The 23,757-nt window shown below is 38.0% G+C and overlaps 1 protein-coding gene across 3 annotated transcripts in view; it reads left to right on the top strand.

The window, feature by feature from the left end:
• Nucleotides 1-17,588, top strand: part of Fndc3a (fibronectin type III domain containing 3A) — a 216,176-nt gene extending 198,588 nt beyond the window's left edge. For all 3 annotated transcript variants that reach the window (XM_004665882.3, XM_045145063.1, XM_004665883.2), the window contains 7 exons: nt 1,314-1,427; nt 2,236-2,385; nt 2,492-2,775; nt 2,880-3,092; nt 6,779-6,945; nt 7,599-7,726; nt 15,131-17,588. In XM_004665882.3, coding sequence (XP_004665939.1) covers nt 1,314-1,427; nt 2,236-2,385; nt 2,492-2,775; nt 2,880-3,092; nt 6,779-6,945; nt 7,599-7,726; nt 15,131-15,445 — 1,371 coding nt within the window. In that variant the 3' untranslated portion in view covers nt 15,446-17,588. The remainder of the gene's footprint in view (nt 1-1,313; nt 1,428-2,235; nt 2,386-2,491; nt 2,776-2,879; nt 3,093-6,778; nt 6,946-7,598; nt 7,727-15,130) is intronic.
• Nucleotides 17,589-23,757: the final 6,169 nt, after the last annotated feature.

Consider the following 23,757-nt stretch of genomic DNA (forward strand, 5'->3'; position numbering starts at 1 on the left):
CTTCAGCTCACAAGTTCCAAAAGACCAAAATCCACATGGCCAGATTCATTCTTTAACCCCCCTTCTATAGTAGACAGCCTCAGGTTGCTGGGATGAGCCCCCAGACCAGACACAGTTTACGGGAGGAAGGAAAATTAGTTGAAGCTTACAGATCCAGGGAAAGTTCCATAGTGGGAAAAAAAAAAAAGGTGTCTCTCTTTCACAGGACCAAACAGAGAGAAAGAGAAACCAAAAAACAAAAGCCACCTCTAACACCACAAGCAAACACACTTAGGAACTCCAGGCAAAGCTCAGACATACCCATAGACTGGAATTCCAAATCCACCAACACTCACACTCACACCCACAGTGACACCTTCTCCATCCAAATGGCTATAGATCTAAATTACAAACTTAATATATTGGGGCCATCCATTCAAACTACCACAAGGACTCAGGGGCCAGTCAATCATGAAATCTACTTCAGGTTTTTGTGAACTACACTTTATTTCATATCTTATCCACAATTGGGTTTAAAGATATGCCTGTGAATTTATTTTATTTTTTTATTTTATTTTATTTATTTTTTTTGGTTTTTCAAGGTAGGGTCTCACTCTAGCCCAGGCTGACCTGGAATTCACTATGGTATCTCAGGGTGGCCTCGAACTCACAGCGATCCTCCTACCTCTGCCTCCCAAGTGCTAGGATTAAAGGCGTGCGCCACCACGCCCGGCTTTATTTTAAATTTCTTCTGTGGCAAATGTGTGCACATTGTGAGCAGTCCTTACATAAATTATTCTTTTCCATGTGAAGGCATCATCTTAGCCTCAGACAGCTGCATTACATTGTGATTACATCTTATACTGATGCCTTCACTTACATTTTAAAATTTCTGATAGTATTTTAGAATGACTTTAAATACAGTTTCCTATATTTTTAGTGAATATTCATATTGACTCCTCCAGAGCTACTCCATATTTACATTATAATTTATGTCTATCATCTCCCATAACTGCTATTTGTTTCTTCATTCCTTACAAAATTTCTTGTTTCACCTACTTAATTCTCTAATGTTCCACTCTTCTTATAAAAACCAGTTCATGGAGGAGATAAAGGAGTATAAGAAGAAAGTATAATAAATGAATCTTAAATTTTCCCCTCTTCTTCCATAGTTACCAAATCTTCCATTTTCTATGAATGCTTATAAAATTATGACCAAATTAAATTTGAAGGATGAGAAAGATACACTTAATTATTAAATATGGAATTCTCTATGCAATCAGTGAACATTTAAGGGTAAAAAAGGAAAATGCTGGTTTTGCTTGTTTTTCTAGTTTGGGCCATTTTCAGAAAAATATGACATTACTACAGCCCCTGGACCACCAGATCAATGCAAGCCCCCTCAAGTGACGTGCAGATCTGCAACTTGTGTACAAGTGAATTGGGAGGTATTATAATTTCCATTAATTACATTACTTTCCTAGGTGATTAGAATCGTTTCTATAAAACAACACAGGTACTTTTCATTTTTGCTCCATAAATTACTATATAAGGGCTAAGTCCTAAATTCATGTGATAAAAGGAAACTTGTTTCCTCTTTGAAGTATTTGAATATGACACATTTGCCTTTCAGGGATTTGTACTTTTGTCTGTGGTACGCTTTATGCTTTTATCAAAGGCTTTGTCTGTAATAGTAATGAGAACTATATTTTCAATTTCCTTTGAAATATAATGAGGGAAATATCCTAGTTGGTTTAGTATTTAATATTAGAATTATTTTGAAGTCTAATTACCTAAAATACTCTTTATAAAGTGACTTAGTTTTATTTTGCCTTCTCATTTGGACCATTTATATTTTTGTGTATTCAGATGGTTTTATTGAATAAAAATGTAAAAGTATGTGTTGTTAATCATGCTTGCATGTTTAAAGTAATATAAAAGTAATCTAGTTTTTTAAAATATATTTTTATTTATTTATTTGAGAGGAAGAAAGAAGCATAGAGAAAATGGATACACCAGGGCCTCTAGCCACTGCAAAGAAACTCCAGACGCATGCACCCTTTGTGCATCTGGCTTACACGGGTCCTGGAGAGTCGAACCAGGATCCCCTGGCTTTGCAGGCAAATGCATTACCCGCTAAGTCATCTCTCCAGCCCCGCAATCTAGTTTTTAACCTGCTCAGGGAAAGAATATTTTTGCCCAAAGCTATTTAGTTTAATATCAAACTAAGAACTTTATCCTTTCCTTAACTTCTAGATTCCTTTGAGTAATGGAACTGATGTCACTGAGTATCGATTGGAATGGGGAGGAATTGAAGGAAGTATGCAGATATGTTACTGTGGGCCTGGCCTCAGCTATGAATTAAAAGGACTTTCTCCAGCAACTACCTATTACTGCCGAGTACAGGTAAAGGTGATCAGTGCCTTAGCTTGTACTTTGTCCAGAATTTTCTGTGTGTGGAGAATTTTCATGATCACATCTTTGTTAACTTAGAGGCTTTGTTCATTTGTAGGCTCTGAGTCTTGTGGGTGCAGGTCCTTTCAGTGAGGTAGTAGCCTGTGTGACTCCTCCATCAGTTCCTGCCATTGTGACTTGTCTTCAAGAAATAAATGATTATGATATAGAAAATCTCCATTATTCACCTTCTACATGCCTTGCAATAAGCTGGGAAGAGCCTTATGATCATGGTTCAGAAATCCTTGCCTACAGCATAGACCTTGGAGATAAGCAGCCCTTGACAGTGGGAAAGATTACAAGCTATATTATAAACAATTTGCAACCAGATACAACATACAGGTATATCCCAAAAACTATTAAATTGTGCCTATAAGAAATAAATGCTTTAAATAAAATAATAATAAGTTAAACTTGTTTCATTTTGTTTCTAATGTGACACTTAGAATACGAATTCAAGCTTTGAATAGCCTTGGAGCTGGCCCTTTCAGCCATATGATAAAATTAAAAACTAAGCCCCTCCCTCCTGATCCACCTCGTCTGGAATGTGTTGCCTTTAACCACCAGAACCTTAAGTTGAAATGGGGTGAAGGAATGCCAAAGACACTGTCAACAGATTCTATTCAGTACCACCTTCAGATGGAAGATAGGAATGGAAGGTGGGTTTTTTACTTGCTTTTTTACATATGTAATTTTTTAGGTTTTTTTTTTTGCATGTAAACTGTTCATAAACTATAGAAGGAAATAGTTTTGCCTAAACAGAATAATCACTATAATAAGAAATAGTTTAACAAATAGTTTTTAAGAGAGTATTTTTAAAGTATCAGAAGGCTCAATATAGATTTCCTGTTTATAATTTTTTTTATTTATTTATTTGAGAGTGAAAGAGGCAGATAGAGAGAGAGAGAGAGAGACAGAGATTGGGTGCGCCTAGGCTTCAGCCACTGCAAACGAACTCTAGACGCATGTGTCCCCTTGTGCATCTGGCTAACGTGGGTCCTGGGGAATCGAGCCTCGAACCGGGGTCCTTAGGCTTCACAGGCAAGCACTTAAGCACTAAGCTGTCTCTCCAGCCCCATGTTTATAATTTTATGGAAATTCCAGGGGAAAAAATTAAGTACACTGCTCTCTGTCTTCATGAACTCTAGTCAAATAACTCTTCAGTATTTATTTCTAGCTGGACACAGTTTTACAGAAAACGGTTGTGATTTGCCTCTGGGATCCTGGACACTCTAGATACAGAGCTTGCACATTCAATGAATGGTTGCATTCTTTCCTCACACTAATTCCTACATGCATTTTAATTATAATGTGTTATTTTAAGCATTTGAACAATTACTTAAATACCACTTTGGGGATGTTTATTCATTATATCCACATAAATAATGCTATTTATCCTCTATAGTTAATCTTCTAATATTTCAAGAGTTTTGGTTACTTCCTAAGTTTTACTTTGGTTTTTGTATCAGTATTAGAACTTAAACACATATTCAGTATTGGAGTATTCATGGTGCTTATATAAATATACATTTTAAAAATATGCATTTTGGGGGCTGGAGAGATGGCGTACTGGTTAAGCGCTTGCCTGTGAAGCCTGAGGACCCCGGTCCAAGGCTCAATTCCCTAGGACCCACATTAGCCAGATGCACAAGGGGGCGTATGCGTCTGGAGATCGTTTGCAGTGGCTGGAAGCCCTGGTGCGCCCATTTTCTCTCTCGCTCTCTATCTGCCTCTTTCTCTCTCTGTCACTCTCAAATAAATAAATAAAGATCTTAAAAAAAAAACTAAAATAAAAATATACATTTTAAATAATTAAATCCATGTAGTATATAATCTTTAGAAGTAAGCATGTTTAATCACTGAGCCATCTCAGCCCCTGTATATCACCTTTTAGAAAACTATACGGAGCAGTATTAATCAGTATGTGTGTCTTTAAATGTTATCTGCTTTATTTCATAGAAGAATTTTATGTATTATTTATATCCTCATTTCTAAGAAGTTTTTTGCCTTTCCACAGGTTTTTGGTATAGCCATTTATCCTTAATATATAATACTACTACTGAATGAATTAATTCTGTAAATTATTTTCATTCTTACTAGCATTCACATTTGGGATAATGGACGAAGGTCACCCATATAATTTGTGATCTATAGCATGCACTTGAGCTATAAGATTGTTTCTTTTTTAAACTTTTAAATTTCTTTTTTAAATTAAATTCTTTTTTAAATTCTATCCATCACATTTAGAATAGTAGAAGGTTTAACCTGAAACAAGGATTCTATTAAATATACACTACTACTCAATTGTGTATTTTTAAACTTAGAATCTAGAGAACTTGTGTAGGGCATAAATATGGCCAAGAAAAATGAAGAAATTAAGAACTTATGATCTGAGTTTAACATATGAAATTAACAAATTAAGTTACTTATAAATTAAGTCAATAACTATGGTTACTTTCCTTTTTGATTTTGCAGAGCTATTAACATTTGCTATAGGTTGCTGTCAGACTGCTACCATGGCTGGTATAGTAGGCAGTCTCAAGTTGCTAGGATGAACCTCCAGACCAGGCACAGTTATGGGAGGAAAGAATTTATTGAAGCTTACAGACAGAGGAGAAGTTCCATAATGGCAGAAGTTGTCCCCGTTCACAAGTCCACCTAGAAAGAATAGCAACCACAACCAGCACCATAAGCAAACACACTCCAGGAACCCCAGGCAAAGGTTAAGCACTTTGCATATTTTTAGATTGGAAATCCCTAAACACACCTTTTGATTGAACCCTAGGATCCGCCCCCAGTGACACCTCCTCCAGGCAGACAGCTGGAGATCCACTTATAAGTTTTAATAAATTCCTGAATCAGTTGAGGGCATCCATTCAAACTACCACAGCTGGTCGTAAGTTTTGTAATTTTTAGTGTTTTTTCAACTGTGGTTGATTTTTAAACCCCTGGCTGGTTGTTTGCTTCTTTCCATGCCTCCTTTTCCTCTTTTATTATTTTTTTTGTTGTTTGTCTTGTTGTTGTTGTTGTTGTTATTGTTGTTGTGTGTACACATAACCCAAAATGCAACCTTAGATATCATTCCTCAGCACCATCTCCTTCTCTGAGGCAGGGTCCCTTGTTGGCCTGGAGCTTGTCAAGTAGGCTAGACTGGCTAGCCCACAAGCCCCAGGGACCTGTCTCCTGTCCCTGCTTCCTCAGTGCTGGAATTACAAACACACAGTACCACACATGAAAATTTTATGTGAGAGTTCTGGGGGTTAGAATTTGACATTTTCATGCTTACAAGGCAATACTTTACCAACTGAGCTATCTTCCCAACCCTGGTTTTCCTTTTTGTTTTCTTTGTGTTTTAGTTTTGTGTGTGTGTGTTTCAGAGATTAGAAAGGCCAGGTTTACCTAGTTACTGCTTCTTGAAAATGCTGTTGCTTCAGGTCATTAAATATTCTTCATTCCTAACCTGACTGTGCTTCTCAGATTTAACAGACTAGGAAAAATGAGTTTAATTTTAAACATGTAACAAATAGCTTATGGATAATTACTTGAAATTACATATTCTTTCATACTGTTTTGCAAATCTCAGGCGGGGGGGGGGAATAACTAAGCCAGCAAAAATTATTCTGGTAAATTAAGAATTCCCTTTTTTCCAGATAAAAGCAAGGAAGATTAAATGAGAATCTCATAACTCAAGTCCATGCTATAGATGACAAATTATATAAATATGACTTTTAGTTGGAAATAACTCATAGTGAGAATTGTAATGTTCTGGTTCCTTTAAAATATATACAGATTTAAGGACAGCAGTAAGAAACAGAGCTGTACCAAAAGCCTGAGAAGAAAATCATGATGGTTGGACATGAAATTTAGTATTAGATTTTTTGGTAAGCCAAGTCAAATTGAGAAATTTACCACATCTGAGATTTTCATTATCTGATAAAAAGTATAAAGGTATCTTCAATGTGACAAACCTGGGGATTAAGTTTTAGAACAGGGTCTTTACCCTGCTCCTGCCTTCTTATGGGCAAGAGCTTTCTGGACTGTGGGCTTTATCTGAGTTCTATTCCCCAGTACCCACGTAAAACCAGATGCACAAAATGGCACATGCATCTGGGTTTCATTTGCAGCAGCTACAGGCCCTGGTATGCCCATTCTCTCTCTCTTTCTCTCCATCTCTCCCCTCTCCCCACTTGCAAGAAAATAAATGTTACAATCTGTAAGCTTATCAATAAATTAATTTTGAGACAATTTATTATTTTTAAATAACAATGATATTTTTAGTAGTTTTTAGAACACTGTTTATAAGATACTCTAAGGACTATTTAACAAAGAACTGTTTCCATTTTAGGCTTGTTTCCTTGTATAGAGGACCATGTCATACATATAAAGTACAAAGACTTAATGAGTCAACATCTTATAAATTCTGTATTCAAGCTTGTAATGAGGCCGGGGAAGGTCCTCTCTCCCAAGAATATATTTTTACCACACCAAAATCTGTTCCAGCTGCCTTGAAAGGTAATTTATATATCCTAAAGTTCTTTTTTTAATAATTAGTGAAATGTATTTTAATAAAGTGCTCTGTTTACTTTTATTAAAATTTACCACCCAGTATATGTCCAACAGTTATATAAAAACATATAGACAAACCTACATACTAGGAGTTACGAATATTTTGTTTGTTACACTAATACTCAAACAAGTCTCTAATCTGTCTAATAATCTATAAAAAGTACTGAAATGAATAGATAAGCTATTTTTTTCCAATAGAGTCAGTAGTATTGTTGCATAAAGAAAAATATAAATTCTGGTTGTTTACGTGAATATTGGAGGAGCCAGTTTTAACACAGCAAGAAATAATAACAGACTCCGAGGACAGTGTCCTACTCAGGAACATAAAGGCACAGTTTGTAAAGCAGACCTGACTGTTTGAGAATTGTCTCTCTAATGTTAATGAGTTGCTTCATTGAATCATTCTTGTATTTTCTCATCCACTTTCGTGTCTCATAACTTTAGAAAGATGATTTGTAATTTCTTTGCCTGTTTCAAAAGTGCACTGATGTTTAAATGTGTTAGATTTTAAAGGCTTGTTGATTTTGATCAAAACAAGTATCTGTGTGTTAATGCCAAGTACAAACGCAACAGATCTTAATTATTTTTGTTCCCTCTAGCCCCAAAAATAGAGAAAGTAAATGACCACATTTGTGAAATTACATGGGAATATTTACAGCCAATGAAAGGTGATCCAGTTATTTACAGTCTTCAAGCTATGGTGGGAAAAGATTCAGAATTCAAACAGGTATGTGCCAAGATACAGTATTATATATGCATATTTTTTTACCTCTCCTGTTTATTTTTGCTGCAAGATTTGAGTGTATTCACCCTTCTAATTCAGACACATTTGTTCAGTGCATGCTATGGTTCCACTAATTCAGAATTCACAATCTTGTAAATGAACACTTAAACAGATTGCTTGACAAGCATTCATTGAACTTTGTGCCGGGCCATCACACTACACAGCACTGACAAAAAATATCTACCTCCATAGAGCTTTGAGTGCAATGGGGAAAAAAACACACCAAATACAAATATCTACCTGCATATACAAATATCTACCTCCACAGAGCTTAGAATCCAGTGGGAGTTGGGGCGGAGGAGAAATACGCTAAATACAAAATTTCCCATTGATATCTATAGTATGTCCACAAGTTATGGTTATTTAGAGAAAAAATTAAATTGAGTGAAAGGAATGGGAATACTGGAAAAGAGCCTTCTGAAAGTGCTACAAGAAAAAGAGCATGCCAAGAAGAAGCCCTGTGGCTACAGCTAGTTAATTAAATTTGATGAAAAGCAAAGGGACCAATATGAGTAGGACACAGAGATCACTAAGGAACATTGTTAATGAAGTCAGGTAGTTATGGTGGACACTAGCTAGAGAATAAAAGCTCACTAATACCTGGCCTGCACTTCAGTCCCTAAAGGCTTACTTAAATGTCACTCCTTTTAGAAAATGAGCGACAAAGAAGCCAGTATGAAGTAGAGGTGATGGGAGAATATGTGGACCATTTTAAGCTATGCTATAGTTTCTAGTCTGTGTGAAATTAAAAGCCAGAGGAGAATCTTTTACCAGAATAAGTGGCATAATCAGGCTCATTGTCTTTACAGTTTGAAATTAGACCTGGACAGTAGTAGACAAATAAGGAGGCTTCTACAGTGATAGAAATACAGTCATGAAAGTTTAGAGGAAAGGTCACTTTCCTGACACAGAAGTTTCAAAAATAAGTTCCTGATTTAGAGAATGAATAACAGGTAGAGTAGGTATCCATGTTTGTTATAAAAATATATGACTTTGTCCTGGCATGGTGGCGCATGCCTTTAATCCCAGCACTAGGGAGGCTGAGGTAGGAGTATCATTGTGAGTTTGAGGCCAGCCTGAGACTACATAGTGAATTCCAGGTCAGCCTGGACTAGAGCGAGAGCCTACCTTGAAAAGCCAAACATATATGTATGACTTAGACAACAGTTGCAAGTGTTTCATTTCATCTTTCCCTCTTTGTGTTTAGCCTCCTTTGATAGGTTTATAAACTGGATAGATTTGATGGTATCTTCTGTTTCCCACTAGAAAAAAAAAATCATTCATCCACTTTATTCTAGCCTTAGGGTTTTTTATTTTTATTTATTTCTTTCTTTATTTTGTGATAGAGGCAGAGAGAGAGAGAGAGAGAGAATATGCACACCAGGGCCTTTAACCACTGCAAACAAACTCCAGATGCATGTGATAACTTGTACATCTGGTTTATTTGGGTCCTGGGCTTTGCAGGCATGTGCCTTAACCACTAAGCCATCTCTCCAGACCAAGCCTTAGGTTTTTTAGTTATTAAAATAGAATTTTAGTATTTATTTTGTTTTTTTCCTGGTTTCACTCTAGTCCAGGCTGACCTGGAATTCACAGTGTAGTCTCTTGCTGACTTTTAACTCAACGCAATCTTCCTACCTCTCCCTCCCAAGTGCTGGGATTAAAGGCATGTGCCATTTTACCCAGCAACTATAGGATTTTCATGTACATATTTTTTTCTTTCAAATTACATAGAAATGTAAGGCCTTCACTAAAATTATAGTGGGCCCAAAGACAGATTAAATTTCTCCTGTGAGCATGGTTCATTATTAAGTCATCTACAAATTGACATGATAATTAGATTTTAAATCTAATATAAAGATAATGAAGTTTCAAGGAAGAAGCAAAATTAATATTAAAGAAAAATAACTGAATTCTTGCATACTTAAAGGAAATTGAGACCCCCCCCACACACATTTTGGTAGTAATAAGTTTATCTCATTACATGAAATAGCAGTACTAATTCTAATTGAACTTAAAATCTAAATTCTTAGCATCACTTGCAGTACTATTTAAGAGTTTCATTTCTTTGTGGAACTTATATTTAAATAATTATATTTATTATTTATTTGCAAACAGATAGAGAAGAGAGCAGAGAGAAAGGACACACCAGGGCCTCTAGCCAGTACAAACAAACTCCATACCCATGTGCCACTTTGTACATCTGGCTTAAATGGGTTGCCAGGCTTTCCAGGCAAGCTCCTTAACTGCTGAGCTATCTCTCCAGTCCTGAAATGTATATTTTATTTGTAATTTATTTATTATTCAGCATACATTTATTAAATATCAAGAAGTATAGAATTTTTTGTTACCATTTCTAGCTTCAAGAAAATTCTCTAGATTCTAGCAGGCAAGCAGAAATTTTACAGAATTTTGTTTGCATAAGAAAACAATCACTCTTAATAAAGATACAAGCTTCAGACATGGAGGCTGAGGTAGGAGAAACTCTGATATGTAAGGTCAGTAAAGCTTAAGAGGGAATAAATAGAAGAGGACAGGTATTGATGGGTCACTATTCTCTAGAAACTGCTACTATTTTAAAGGAGAATACTGTATAAAAATTGGTGGTTAGTTTTTAAGGTGACCTTATGAAAACCTCTGACCAGCAGGGTGTGGTGGCACATGCCTTTAATCCCAGCACTCAGGAGGCAGAGGTAGGAGGATTGCCATGAGTTCAAGGCCACCCTGAGACTACATAATGAATTCTAAGTCAGCCTGGGCTTGAGTGAGACCCACCTGTCTGACCTATATACCGTGTTTTTCAGGGTGTTTTCATCTGGCAGCAGCAAGTACCCATAACCCCAGGCCATGGTTGCAAACATGTTAGTTTGTTTGCTTTCTTACCTTTCTTCATTATTTTTCATCAGTTATTGGCTTTGGCCAGACCCTCGGTGCCTTCTTTTTTTTTTTTTTTTTTTTTTAATTTCTTTTATCTGGAGAGAATGGGCACACCAGGGTTTTCAGCCACCATGTGGGACTTGGGAAATTGAACCTAGTTCCTTTGGCTTTGTAGCAGGTACCTTAACCACTAAGCCATCTCTCCAGCCCCCCACCCCCACCCCGGTGTCTTCTTGCCCTGTCGCTCTCTTGATTGCACTTCACCTAGAACTGTCCCTTCTCTGAAGTGCCATTTTCCTTGCCTTCTCGTTGTTTCTTTTTATGTACATTCGTGTGTGTATGTGTGTGTGTGTGTGTATGTATATGCTTTATAGATGATTTTACTAGATGTTAGAAGGAAAGCTGCTTATGAAAATTTATACTACCTCTTTAGTCCTCTCAGAAGTGTATGCATTTTTTAAAGCTTTCTAACTAAAAGTTTTTTTAAAATGTTATTTTAGAAAGTCTGAGGAGGTGACATGTACAGTAGAGACACTTTCCAAAATGTACCAACCAACTGTTAGTAGCAGCTACCAGGAAAGTCAATTGAAGTGCCTTAAAACCATGTTAAGTGTGACCCCTCCAAATCCTGAAGGTAACAGGCCTTGTTGGTCTAGCAGCTCAATGAAAGCATCAGAGGACTTGATTTCTTGGTCTTTAGTGGCTATATTTAGTAGTGGGAAACTTGCTCATTCACATTTAGAAGAAATAAAGCACTTCAGTTTTAAAGATGCCAACCAGAGCCTACCTTTGGCACTAAGAATGCGGCCAGTGTCTCTTAGTACATGGGCTGCATTGGGGGTGATTTGGCATCTAATCAAAAGTCAGGGTACTCTTAGTAATACCAGGCATTTGTAAGGGATATGTGCAGAAATAGAACCAATAGTATTCATAGATAGAAGTAGATAGGAAAAGATATATTTAATGGGTTGATTTATTCAGTTATGGAACCTACTCAGTTCTGTGGTCTGTCATCTATCTAAAGCTTGGAGCCCAGAAAACCAGTGTCATGCTAGGCGTGGTGCATACACCTTTAATCCCAGCACCTAGGAGGCAGAGGTAGGAGGATTGCTGTGAGTTCAGGCCAACCTGGAACTACAGAGTGAGTTTCATTGTCAGCCTGGGCTATTTTAAGTTGTGGTGGGTATCCAAAAACCAAAGAACCAGGAGTACCTATGTCTACAGGCAGAAGATGGATTGTCCCAACCAAGCAAAAAGGATGAACTTGCCTTCCTTTGTTGTTTGGTTTTGTTTAAACATTGGATGGTGACCTTGATGAGGATCATCGTCTTTACTCTATTGATTCATAGCCTAATCATTTCCAGAAACCCTGTCACAGACAGTATTGTACCTGCCATCATAGCATATGATGGTAGTAGAGAACAGGGATTGAGATGTGACTCACTGGATCCTATACACCATCCTCCTTTCATAAGCATTTGAACTCAAATTCAAGAACAGTATTCCTTAGAGTAATCTACAGATCTGGTAAAACTGAACATCTACAAGTGGGACCCATAGTTCTAAGTTGCAAGTGGTTCTTAGGCTCAGTAAATTTGAAAATAACTGCTCTAAAGTTCAAAGTCCACTTAACACTCTCTGCACAATATAAGAAAAGAACAGAGCTACGAACTGTGATCATTTATCTACATTTATTTGCATGTAAGGATGTTTACTATTGCCTACATATATTGCTCACTACAAAAGTTATTTACAATTTTTCATAAACTAAACCAGAATCACATTATGTGACCATGTGTACCAAATTATGATACCAGTATGCCTTACATATTATTGTATGGTCAAGGTATAATAATATATCTTAAGGAAAGATGTTTTTGTGATACTGGGAGTCAAATCCAATTAGTTATGCTCAGTACAAAAGTAACATGTTGCTAAAAGCCACTGTCTTAACATTAACTGATATGAATAAAACTATGCAGATTATTCACTATAAAAATCATAGAAAATCAATAGTAAACATGTACATTTGTCCTCTATAAAACTAGACACAAAGTTTATAGGCTTAATTTTTTTTTCTGTTAAAATGGTTAAGTGCAAATAGTAATCTCTTACTGTCATCTCTTAACTGTAAATCTGTATTGATATTTGCCTCACTTCACTTATTGATTCATAGCCAATAGAAAGGCTTATTTTCTTTTAGTTATATGTAACATCTAAACAATAGGTGAGGCCCAAAAAATATGGATTTAGAATTATTTTTTTCCATTTAAGTTATCAGATATATAATGTGGAAGAGGTACACATGGTGTTATTCATTTTAATTCTTCTCTAAGACATAACCTATTCATCTCAAGCTTCAGACTTATTTGAATAGCATATACGCTTAACTGAACAAACCTTAAATTAACTCTAGCAGGTCTTTTGTACTGTATCTCTGGCTACCTATAAGATGTTTCCTTGCATTTTCTCCTAATTTCTGAAACACAAAACTGAAAACTTCATTCATCTTCCTTCCCAATTTCTCCTTTCTTCCTAACTTCATCAGTATCCTGGACAATCACTATCATCTTGCCTTTTTTTTTTAACCTACCATCTCTTATTCAAGTTATTGGTAGAAATAAATCAGGGCCTCATAACCTTTTTAAAGCAAGAGCCCTTGCCCTGCCCACCTCCCTTCAGCCCCTTACAGAGTTTGATGATCAGAATTCCTCAAACACTCTTTAACATCAAACACCTACTAAAGTGGACTCTTGAATTAAGTAAGCATACCTAAATTTGTAATTAATATATTATTTTTCCCCTCTTTGCCTGAACCTGGTACTTGTCACCATCAAAGGCATTTACTGAAAACTTTTTCTCACCAATCATAACATACTCATTTGGAAATAATAGAAAAGAAAGCTTAAAAACAGAAACTAGCAGTCATAGTACTCAGAAGCTGAGGCAGGAAGATCATGAGTTCATGGCCTACCTCCATTAAAGTAATATCCGATTTCCATTAAATAAATAAGCAAACAAACAAACAAACTGAGGGCATGGGGCCACATGCCTTTAATCCCAGCACTTGGGAGTAAGAGATAGGAGGATCGCTGTGAGTTCATTATCAGCCTGAGACCCAGGTCATCCTGGGTTAGAGTGAGACCCTACCTCAAAAAAAAAAGAAAAAACACTAAAAATAACCTCATTGAACCCCTAAGTCAAATTCATGTATTTCTATTTCATACTGTTGGCTTTTATTGTAATTTTACATTAATTTCTAATGTAATTGTTTTATGTAGAAATTATTCTACTATCTCTCAGACATGGGTCATTTCTACATTCTCACTTCCTGAAACACTAATCTGCATTCTCAGAACTAATAATATTTGAATTTTTTTTTTTTTTTAGATTCAGCTCAAGGCTTCCTTCAAAAAAAATTCCTTTATATTTTCAAGGCCTACCTTTTTACATGAAGTCAATAATTTTACTAATTTGGTAGCATTTTATTAGCTGTGTAGTACATACTGGATTCTGGCAGCATAAAACAATGAAGCAAGATATTACATTGCCTCTTTGGGAACAAACCTATTTGTAAAAGCATTCTAAAGAATGCAAGCCCAGGTATTGGTTAATCCAATTTATAGTTCATCAGCTAAATGAATGAAGTCAACTTCAAAGAGACCATACTGTGAGCCTTGGCTTTCTCATTTCTAGAATGAGAGAGAGGATCACGAATGAGATGAATAAAAACAGTAATTTCCATATTTGGACATTCATTGTATGTTGGGCACTGTGCTAAGCACTTTAACTGGTTACCATACAGTTTAACTCATCATGTCTGTTGGTACTAAGGTAAGTTCTCTAAGTACTAGAGTGTGAAGTCATGGAACAGAGCTGGGGCACAGTATATTCATATTCTCTAGCCTACTCCAGAGGAGTTCGGTTTGAAGATTCTAGTCTGTGGTTACAAGTGACTAATTTCCAAAGTTTATAAAGTGATTTTTCCATGGATACCTACCTATAGAAAGCATTCCTTATTTGCAGTTTCATTCAAAGATGTTTCAGGTTGTATTGAAATTTACTACTTTGGCAAACTTTAATACCCTCATCAGTAATAAAATTACCCTGTCTCTCTCTTTTCATGGAATGAATTCACATTAAAAAAAAATGAAAAGGTTTCTTATATTTGAATAAAGTCAGGGAATGTGTGGGAATGGATTTCCTTTTTTGTCCTCATGTTGCTTTGGGTCATGTCTTCATTCCTTTACTTTCACCTGGATGCTATGAGTGTAGATCTCATTCACATCCTGACTTGCAACCCACAGGCAGTTACTTTAGTGGATGGTTATTTTGTTAAATGTCATTTAAAAGATAAAATTAATACTATTCACTAGTTTTCACATCTGTAATAACTCCAGATCTTGGCATTGTTAACATTCTCTATCTTGCCTTCATACCCAGTTCCTTCTTCTAATATTTCCTTAACAGATTTACAAAGGTCCTGACTCTTCATTCCGGTATTCCAACCTTCACCCAAACTATGAGTATCGATTCCGTGTGTGTGCCATTCGTCAGTGCCAAGATCCTTTGGGACACCAGGACCTAGTAGGTCCCTACAGCACCACGGTACTCTTCATCTCCCAGAGAACAGAACTGCCAGCCAGCACCAACAGAGACACTGTGGACAGCGTGCGGACCCGGCGCACACTTAGTGATGAGCAGTGTGCCGCTGTCATCCTTGTGCTGTTTGCTTTCTTTTCCATTTTGATTGCCTTTATTATTCAGTACTTTGTAATCAAGTGAAAATACAAGTTTATTTTTAACAGTGTATTACATTTTATTTTGTCATGTACTAAAATTATGTCTGTATTGCTTTCACAAAAATGGTGACATTTAGCACTAGGATTGAGACACATTATTTGTGGCATTTTCAGTGCTTATTAGATAAAGGCTGATACTTTATTAGAATGCAAGCCACAGAAACACCAATTTGGGGAGGACTTATGTGGAGACATCTTACATTTTTTTCCTTTTTTCCCCCTTTTATTTTCTCTTTTGATACTCTTTCTTGTAAACAAACTCCCCTGGAGGCAACATTTATAATTGTTGTGACCAATAAGCATGACTATAAAAACGATGACCAGATCTATTTGTTTCAAAGATTATTAGCAAGTGAGAATTTCCAAATGACTAGAAGTCATACTAACATGCTATATAAAAATGTTCAAGTCTGATGCTGTGAAAGCAATCTAGTGCAATATTTCTACCTCCTCGTTTGTCTTAATTGTTCGTTGGTGGGGTTATGATGGATAACTGGAGGGGCTTAGCATACAAAAACTGGATGAAAGACTGTAAGTAACAAAAGAAGCCTTTGGTAAATGTGGAGTTCTTCATTATAAGTAGATTTGAAATCACAGATAAAATCAAAGAAAGCACAGGCCCACAAATATTCTGTTTACCTGAACAGTACCTATTCAGGTCTGGAGGAAAAAACAACATTTGTAGTAACTTTTTAAGAATTAATCATAAAAACTAACTCTGAATTTGAAATTTATTTGGCTTTTGTTTTCTGAGCCTTTGAATTATAGTCCACTGTGTATAAGAACTATATGTAAGGGCATATGCATATACATGGGACATATATAGAGACTGTCAAGTACAGAAAACTACACACTCATTCCATTTCTTTGGTGTAAACCTAACTTTACAGAACTCCCTTAAGTTTTACAGCTTCTCTCATAACTACTACCATTGCCATCAGAATTTATAATCAAACTTAACTTTTTTGTTTGGGGTACCAAATCTGAAGACAAATTAATTTGCACCAGTAAATGTCAAGCTGCTCTCTTTCTTGAAAAACTAGTGTTTAATGTCTAATGTCTGTTTGGATAGTGTTCCAAATTGTTGATTGCATGTAGTTAATGTTGCATTAGTGTACTTTGCAGTTGCATAATTCATTAATGTTTTGTGAGCTTGCATTTGTGAGTTATTGGATGATTAGATTGAATTTTGTCAACTATCACATTGTACATCTTGCCTACATGTCAATGACTACCAGTAATAATAGTCTGTAATGAAATTATATAAAATTTTGTTCTATCACATCTGTTATCTGTAAGACACCTATAACTAGCTTCTTTAATTTATTATTTGAATTTTAAGGTAGTGAATCACTAATTTTTTAGTTGCTGAAATTTGTATTTTAGTAATTACTAAGCACTTCTTTCAGTCAAAAAGAAACGTATGCTTTGTGCTTTGAAGATCTTTGAAGAATTTCCCACATAATAGGATGGGCATGTATTGTAACTGTTATATGTCAAATGATCTGTGCTGTAGGAAAAAAATTAATCTTTGTTTAAAAAAGAAACAGATAAACTTGGCCTTTCCAAGTGGTAAGAAAAATCTGTCACTATACTATTACTGTATGTTTACATTTTATTTAATCTCTTATGAATATATGAATATGAATTTTTCCCAAAAACAACAGTGATTACAATTGTTTTCTAGAAACTTCTTAGAAGTGCCACACTTGGCAGTACAAATGAGTTTGAGTGTAAGAGCCCAGAGATTTCTATATAGTTTAATGTCTAAAATGGTGAAATGTGCCACACAGTGGCTTATGTTTTTCATAGTAATTCAAATGAACTCCTATTTTTGATAGTAAATGTCATTTAATAGTGTACTTGCCATTTGAACCTTACTGCAAAATTAGTACAAAGAAGGAAACAATTTTTAATGTAATCTTGATTTTACCTCATATACTGTACATTCCAAAAACTTAACTTTTTAAAAGATTATAGATACACTACCAAACATATCATCTGAAATTGTATAGGATTAAATTTCATGTAAGTGAAAAACTATAACCTTATAAGGATACATAACTATGTAGCAAAGTATCTATAAAATACATGGAAAATAAAAGTTGTATCATTCTTTTTTGAGATGTTTTTTGTATTCATATACATTTCATCATTTGCTGCCTATTTAAGCAATGAAGGGGCCAGAGAGATGGCTTAGCAGTTAAGTGCTTGCTTGTAAGCCTAAGGACTCTGGTTTGAGGCTCGATTCCCCAGTACCCGCGTAAGCCAGATGCACAAGGTGGCACATGCATCTGGAGTTCACAGTGGCTTGAGGCCCTGGTAGTGTGCCCATTCATTCTCTCTCCCTCTCTCTCTCCCTCCATCCCTCCCTTTTTCTCTATTGGTCACTCTCAAATAAATAAAAATAAACAAAACTTTAAAAAAAAAAAAAAGAAACTAATGTCTCCTCTCTTCCAAGGGGCTTAGACAATTTTCCCAGCAGTATTCAAATCTTCGGAGTAAGAGGACATACTGGATATGGTAAACTCCAGTAGACTCAAAAAATAAATTATTCCTTAATCACTTGATTGTGTGCAATTCATCAATATCTTGCTTGCTTTACATAAAGAATTAGATGAATCTAAAGTAAACTTCCCATTGGGAGTTAAGATATACAAGTACTTGGAATAGCAGCTTGCACAAAGTAAGCATTAGCTCTATTTTTAATCCAGTACACCTCTGTCTGCCAAAGACCAACCTAACCTCCAGCCAGAAGTCAACAAGTGAAGCTGAGGCCTTCATCACCCCACAGTGAATACCATAATCCCACTGAGGAGGGCTCTCAGAGAAACGGGAGTAGGAGTGAGGGGATAAGAGTATAACCTGTTATACATAAAATTAATTTAAAAAAAGAACTCTGGAGCTGGGCGTGGTGGCACATGACTTTAATCCCAGCACTTGGGAGGCAGAGGTAGGAGGATGGCCCTGAGTTCAAGGCCACCCTGACTAGACTGGATCCTGGACTAGAGTGAGACCCTACCTCGAAAAAAACAAATAAATAAATAAAACTCTGGCCCTTTTGGCCTTATTATCTAGAAAACTTAGAACTAGATTTCCTCCTAAAATCCCTGCATTACTTTGTAAGGATATGTTTTCCTTCCATTTTAGTGCTATTTTTCTTTATGCCTTGTATTTTATCATATGCCACTTCAAATCGGCCTTAGAAGTGGTTGGAATATAAATTAATATATTATCAAGCAATGGCATAAATAAGTGGGAAATAGAATTTTTTTTTAAGCTGCTGGGCATGGTGGCACATGCCTTTAATTCCAGCACTCAGGAGGCAGAGGAAGGTGGGTCGCCATCAGTGAGGCCATCTTGAGACTACATAGTAAATTCTAGGTCAGCCTGGACTAGAGTGAGACCCTACCTTAAAAAAAATATAAAGCCAATTAATGATTCTGTTTATTTGGTTCCAAGGACACAGGGCCTTAAAGTATGGAAGGCCAAGCTAGCATAGGGGCTCAGCTATACCTTCAGGGCTGTCTTAGCTATGTTGTCAGAAGAGCCACTGTGATTTGATTTCCTGTCAGTGCTCCACTAGGTTATCTGTGAAATTTTCCTGAACTCCCACTGTAATCAGAATACAGATCTTAGATTTCTGTAGAAGGTATTTTCAAAGATAACAAATATTTGCTAAATTCTCACTTCTCGGCACCAAGGAAGATGTATGAGCACAAAAGATTAAAACCCTACTTCTGGTACATAAGAGGTTGAAGTGGAAACAGACAAATAAATAGGTAAGTAAATAGCATATCTGTAATAAACTAGAGAGAGAAAATAAAGTGGAGCATCTGAAAAGAAGAGTGCATGGTATAGAATAGAGGTGGTCATGCATAGTTCAACAGACATATGCTGACAAGACCCAGTCAGCCTGCCAAAATGCCTTCTTGGTGAGTAGGCAAAGGACACCTTTAGCAGAGGCTGGGGAGGCCTATCAAGCTACAAAGCGGAACAGAAGAAAGGACAGACACTTGTATCTGCAGCCATGAGGACAAACTGTTCCCTTGAATCAAAGGAAAGTCCACAGTCACAGGCCGCAGAATTCTGAGGCTAGCAAAGCACCTGGTGACCAGGCAGGATGAGAACAAAAAACTTGAGTCTAGTGTCAGCTAAAGCACCCCTAAAATGAACCTATCTTCTAGCTACACAAAGACCTGTCACCTGGCTTCCCTCTTGATAAACCTGGGTTCTTAGGGACACAAAAGCATATCACCCAACCAACTGAACACTAACTAGATGTTAAGTCTTTGAAGGCCAGTCTGCTCTACTCTGGTCAAGTTGTTTTCTCCTGATGCCCTACAAGCTCAGGAAAGCTCAGATCAACTGTTTCGTGGATGAAGAAACTACATTATCGGCCTAGGAGGTGGGCTGGGAATGAAGAGTGGAAAAGGAAAGACAAAATCAGGAATTTTTGCTAAAAACATGAAAATTATTTTAAAAAGAAAATATGTAAGAGAGGAAATTGATAGTGATGTCCTTGAGTGATAAGGGGCTAAGCTGACTATTAAAAGGGCCACCAATTCATCTATAATCTACATGTGGGGGAAAGAAGGCAGTGTGGGTGTTTTTCTGGTAGGGTGTAGAAGTTTTCTTCCAACTGCTTTTATTGGTTTTCAAAGAAACAGGGTGCATTGATGGGGAAGAGGAAATTGGGGTTTAAAGGAGAGAGGACTCAGGTCAGAAATGTAGGGATGGGAGAGTAAATCAGGCAGGGAAGAGTAGTTCTGGGATGGTGAATGAGGGAAGCCAAGACTTGCTAGAATTGTGCATTCCCAGGGAAATAACAGCAAAGTGGGAGCATGTATGCCCAGTCCACCTCAACCCGAGTGGCATCTATGTTCTGATTGGGTAGGCAGGCATGACTGTGCAAAGATTGGAAAGGCAGTGAGGTACCTGGGGGGAGTAACTAACTGCTCATGGAATTTAGGTTGAGAAAAGAAGTGGGCAAGGACCTGAGGTAGGTGAGGTATAAGAAGACAGAAGGAATGACCATGGGGTGAAGGGTTACAGGAATGTCCGCATAAGGGAAAACAGACTACAAAAAGCCATGCTGGAGAACAAAAGTGGGATAACTACAGTTAGAAGAGGGCTCCCAAGTCCTTGGGCAAAGTAGGTCCACAGGAGTAGCTGGTTGAGATGGGGTGCAGGCCCGCTTCTCTGATGGAAATGAGGTCAAGTGGCCAAGGTCAGACACTTGGAGTAGGTGTGCCTTTTATCCCAGTGTACTGCTTATTTGAGGGAGTGAGATGTCTGGTTCTCAGGGAATGAAGGGAGAGTGATGAGGGGAGCGGAAGAGAATGGAATCTGATGGAGGTAGGATTCAGGACAGCAAGACATACCAGTAATGAGACAGAAGACATCTATCCCCCATAAAGCCCATGCTTCCTGCATATATTGGAGAATGGCAGGAGGAAGTTTGTCCCTAAATTGTAGGACCAAAAAGGAGAGAGGAACTTGGGAGAAGAGGCTGAAATTTTAATCCATAGTAGACAGGATGAGTCAAAATCTTGCTAGACATAAATTCATCCATAAAGAACCATGGGACTTGGCAGAAGAGACTGAGCAATATGTGAGGCCGAGTCAGGATAAGGTAGCAAGGGAATGGAGCTGGATAGGACCCCAGGCTGTAGCGGACCACTGTCTGGTTCAAGGAAGGTTTTGTCCACAAGGAAAGAAGCTCCTAAATGCTTTAGGATAAAATTGCAAACACAGACACACAGTGAGCACTCAGTGCCAGCTGTTGCCAGACAATAAATACACATCACTTGCCTCCTTTTACAGAATGTGTTTCTTTCAGGTATTGGCAAAGTCTGTGTAAGGAAAGTGAAAGAGAAAAGCAAAAAAGTCCATTAACCCTTCCGTCTGGTTTTGAAATTTGTAAAACAAACTATATGTATTTTGTTCTGTGTGATGAATAAAAATGCTCGTGTTTGTAGAGTTCAGGGACATTTGAAGTTATATGGTGAACCCCATCCACTAACACTTTTGTGCTTTTGTGAACTGACAGAAGTAGGGTCTACTGTACAGGGGTGGGTCGCCCCGACCGGAGGCGTCCACTGTAACTTAACAGCGCTGCCACACGCCCAGTTCTGGAAGTGGGAAGCGGCTAGCCTCTGGTCTGCTCTCTTCTGTTTAGGACCAAGGCGATCAGTGGGAATATGCTCCAATCGTCAGGAGGAGGTCACTGGCCAAGGTCGCTCAGAAAGTCCGCGGAGAGAACGTCTCGGGCGATGCGGCCGCCGGGTGCTGGGGCTGCGAATGAAAGAAGCGCCTGGAACACCAGGCAGGAGCCGGCCGCGCGGACGGGGACGGGGCCGGGGCCGCGTGGGGGGCGAGCCCGGGACGCCGGCGGCCCCCCGCTCGGCCTCCACCCCACACTGCTGTGGGTGACGAGCGCAGCATTGAGCTCCCAAAGCCTCCGGGACCCCGGATGGACAGCTGGGGTCTCCGATTCCACTTGCCGTCCAATTTCGCTGTTGGGAGTTATTCCAGTTCCCTGAGAAGACAGGGTTGGCTGCTTTTAACTAGAGATTCAGTGTTCTCCTGGAAGCTAAGGTGAACCTGGCCCATGTCAAAAAGATTGTGCGGGCCTGTTGCATAATTCTTTTCCACGAAGAACGGAGACTGTCTGGAAGCAAAACTGTGGCCAGAAGCCTGTCCACACAACTTAGCAAGGACGTTTGCCCTTTCTGCTTTGTGTCCAGTTTTAAAGCGATATCGATGCAGTTAGCAGTCTCACTTTTTCCTGGTATGGAGATCTGGTTTATTTGACTGTTACTTTTTGATTGAGGGCTCTATTTGATTTTGAATACTTTTGCTAATTTTAATGCCTGTTTCTGCTTTTGCAGGGGTGCTGGTACTGGCATTTATAGTTTACTGGCTGTCTTTCCGTGTTAACAGAATCATTTACATAAAAACGGAAGGCTCCCGGATGATGTACTTCTCCCAGTACTTTAATATTGTCGCCCTGCAGCTTTTCTATCTCAGTACATCCATCAGTTCAATCCTCTACAACTTCATTCCCAAATATAAAGCTGTCTGTAAACCGCTGTTAGCAAGACAGTCCAGGCTTAGAGGTTTCTGTGGAGCTGGAGACACTGGGAAGAATGCAGGAGGGGACACCGGAAAAGACACTGCTGGTTGCACAGAGACAAGCGCCATCATAGAGATGGTGGTCTGACCAACAATCACAGCTAGTTTGGGGACTACTGGTCTATAGAGAGTAACTGAAAGCGGGCAAAGACACTTAACAAAAATGTAAAGGTGCCCGAGATTTTGAAAGTAGGTTAAAAACTTGCCAGCATGGTTTCTTAAACCAAAGTATAAAAAGTAACTCTACCAGTCTTTCAAGTTTCCTTTCCATGTATCGGAGGTTCAGTTTAACATTATGAAATGCCAGCCACAGAATGTGTCCTATAGACATGTGGTAACCCTTCATTCCTTCTGCTAGGAATATGACTACTCATTTTATAATTAATGCAGAGACATGCTGCCTAAAATTGTCACCTGCGAGATATTTTGTTTTCATGTTTGGGATATAAATACTATGGTACAAAATAAGGCAGGAGGATAAGAGTTTAGATCCAATAAATTATTTACTTTACTACCTATACATGGGAGCAAAACAATTTTAGAAGAAATTGAGAATTCCAGGTAGGAGTTCAGGGGTCTCGCATCTCTTCAGACAGAGAGCATATCATAAAGTTTATGCATGATGCCCTGTTTGACAGTATTCTGTAAAACTAAATTGCAACTCACTCTACTAACTCTAAATGGGGCGAGCCCCCTGTCCTGCAGGAGAAGAACGACCACCAGACGAAGATCCTTCTTGATCACACTTTATTGGAGAGCCTCTTGGTTAACAGGAAAGCTGATGGCGAGGGGCGCAGGAGTGTAGCTGCTTTTATAGGGCAGAATACTATGGGGCGCCTGCTGATTGGCTGCCATAGGCTCACCCGCCCACAGGAGCCACGGGATAGGCTTGGGACAAGGTGCGTCAAGCGCATGCGCAACCTCAAGCGAGGTTGGCGCCAAGGCGCTGCCTAAATAAGGAATTGTTTACCTCAAGACTAGCAGGAAGCCAGCGCCATCTTGTAATGGCTTCTGCATTAGCTCCCTACATCTAAACATCAACAGTGAACTTTCAAGAGGGCAGAGGGATGGAGAGAGGGTAGCATAGGGAACTGCAGAAGAAATTTGTTCTGAGATTTTTTTTTATTTAACTTACTTACTTATTAGAGCGACAGAGAA

The sequence above is a fragment of the Jaculus jaculus genome, chromosome 3, assembly GCF_020740685.1.
Source record: "Jaculus jaculus isolate mJacJac1 chromosome 3, mJacJac1.mat.Y.cur, whole genome shotgun sequence".
In the NCBI taxonomy this organism is placed as follows: Eukaryota; Metazoa; Chordata; class Mammalia; order Rodentia; family Dipodidae; genus Jaculus; species Jaculus jaculus.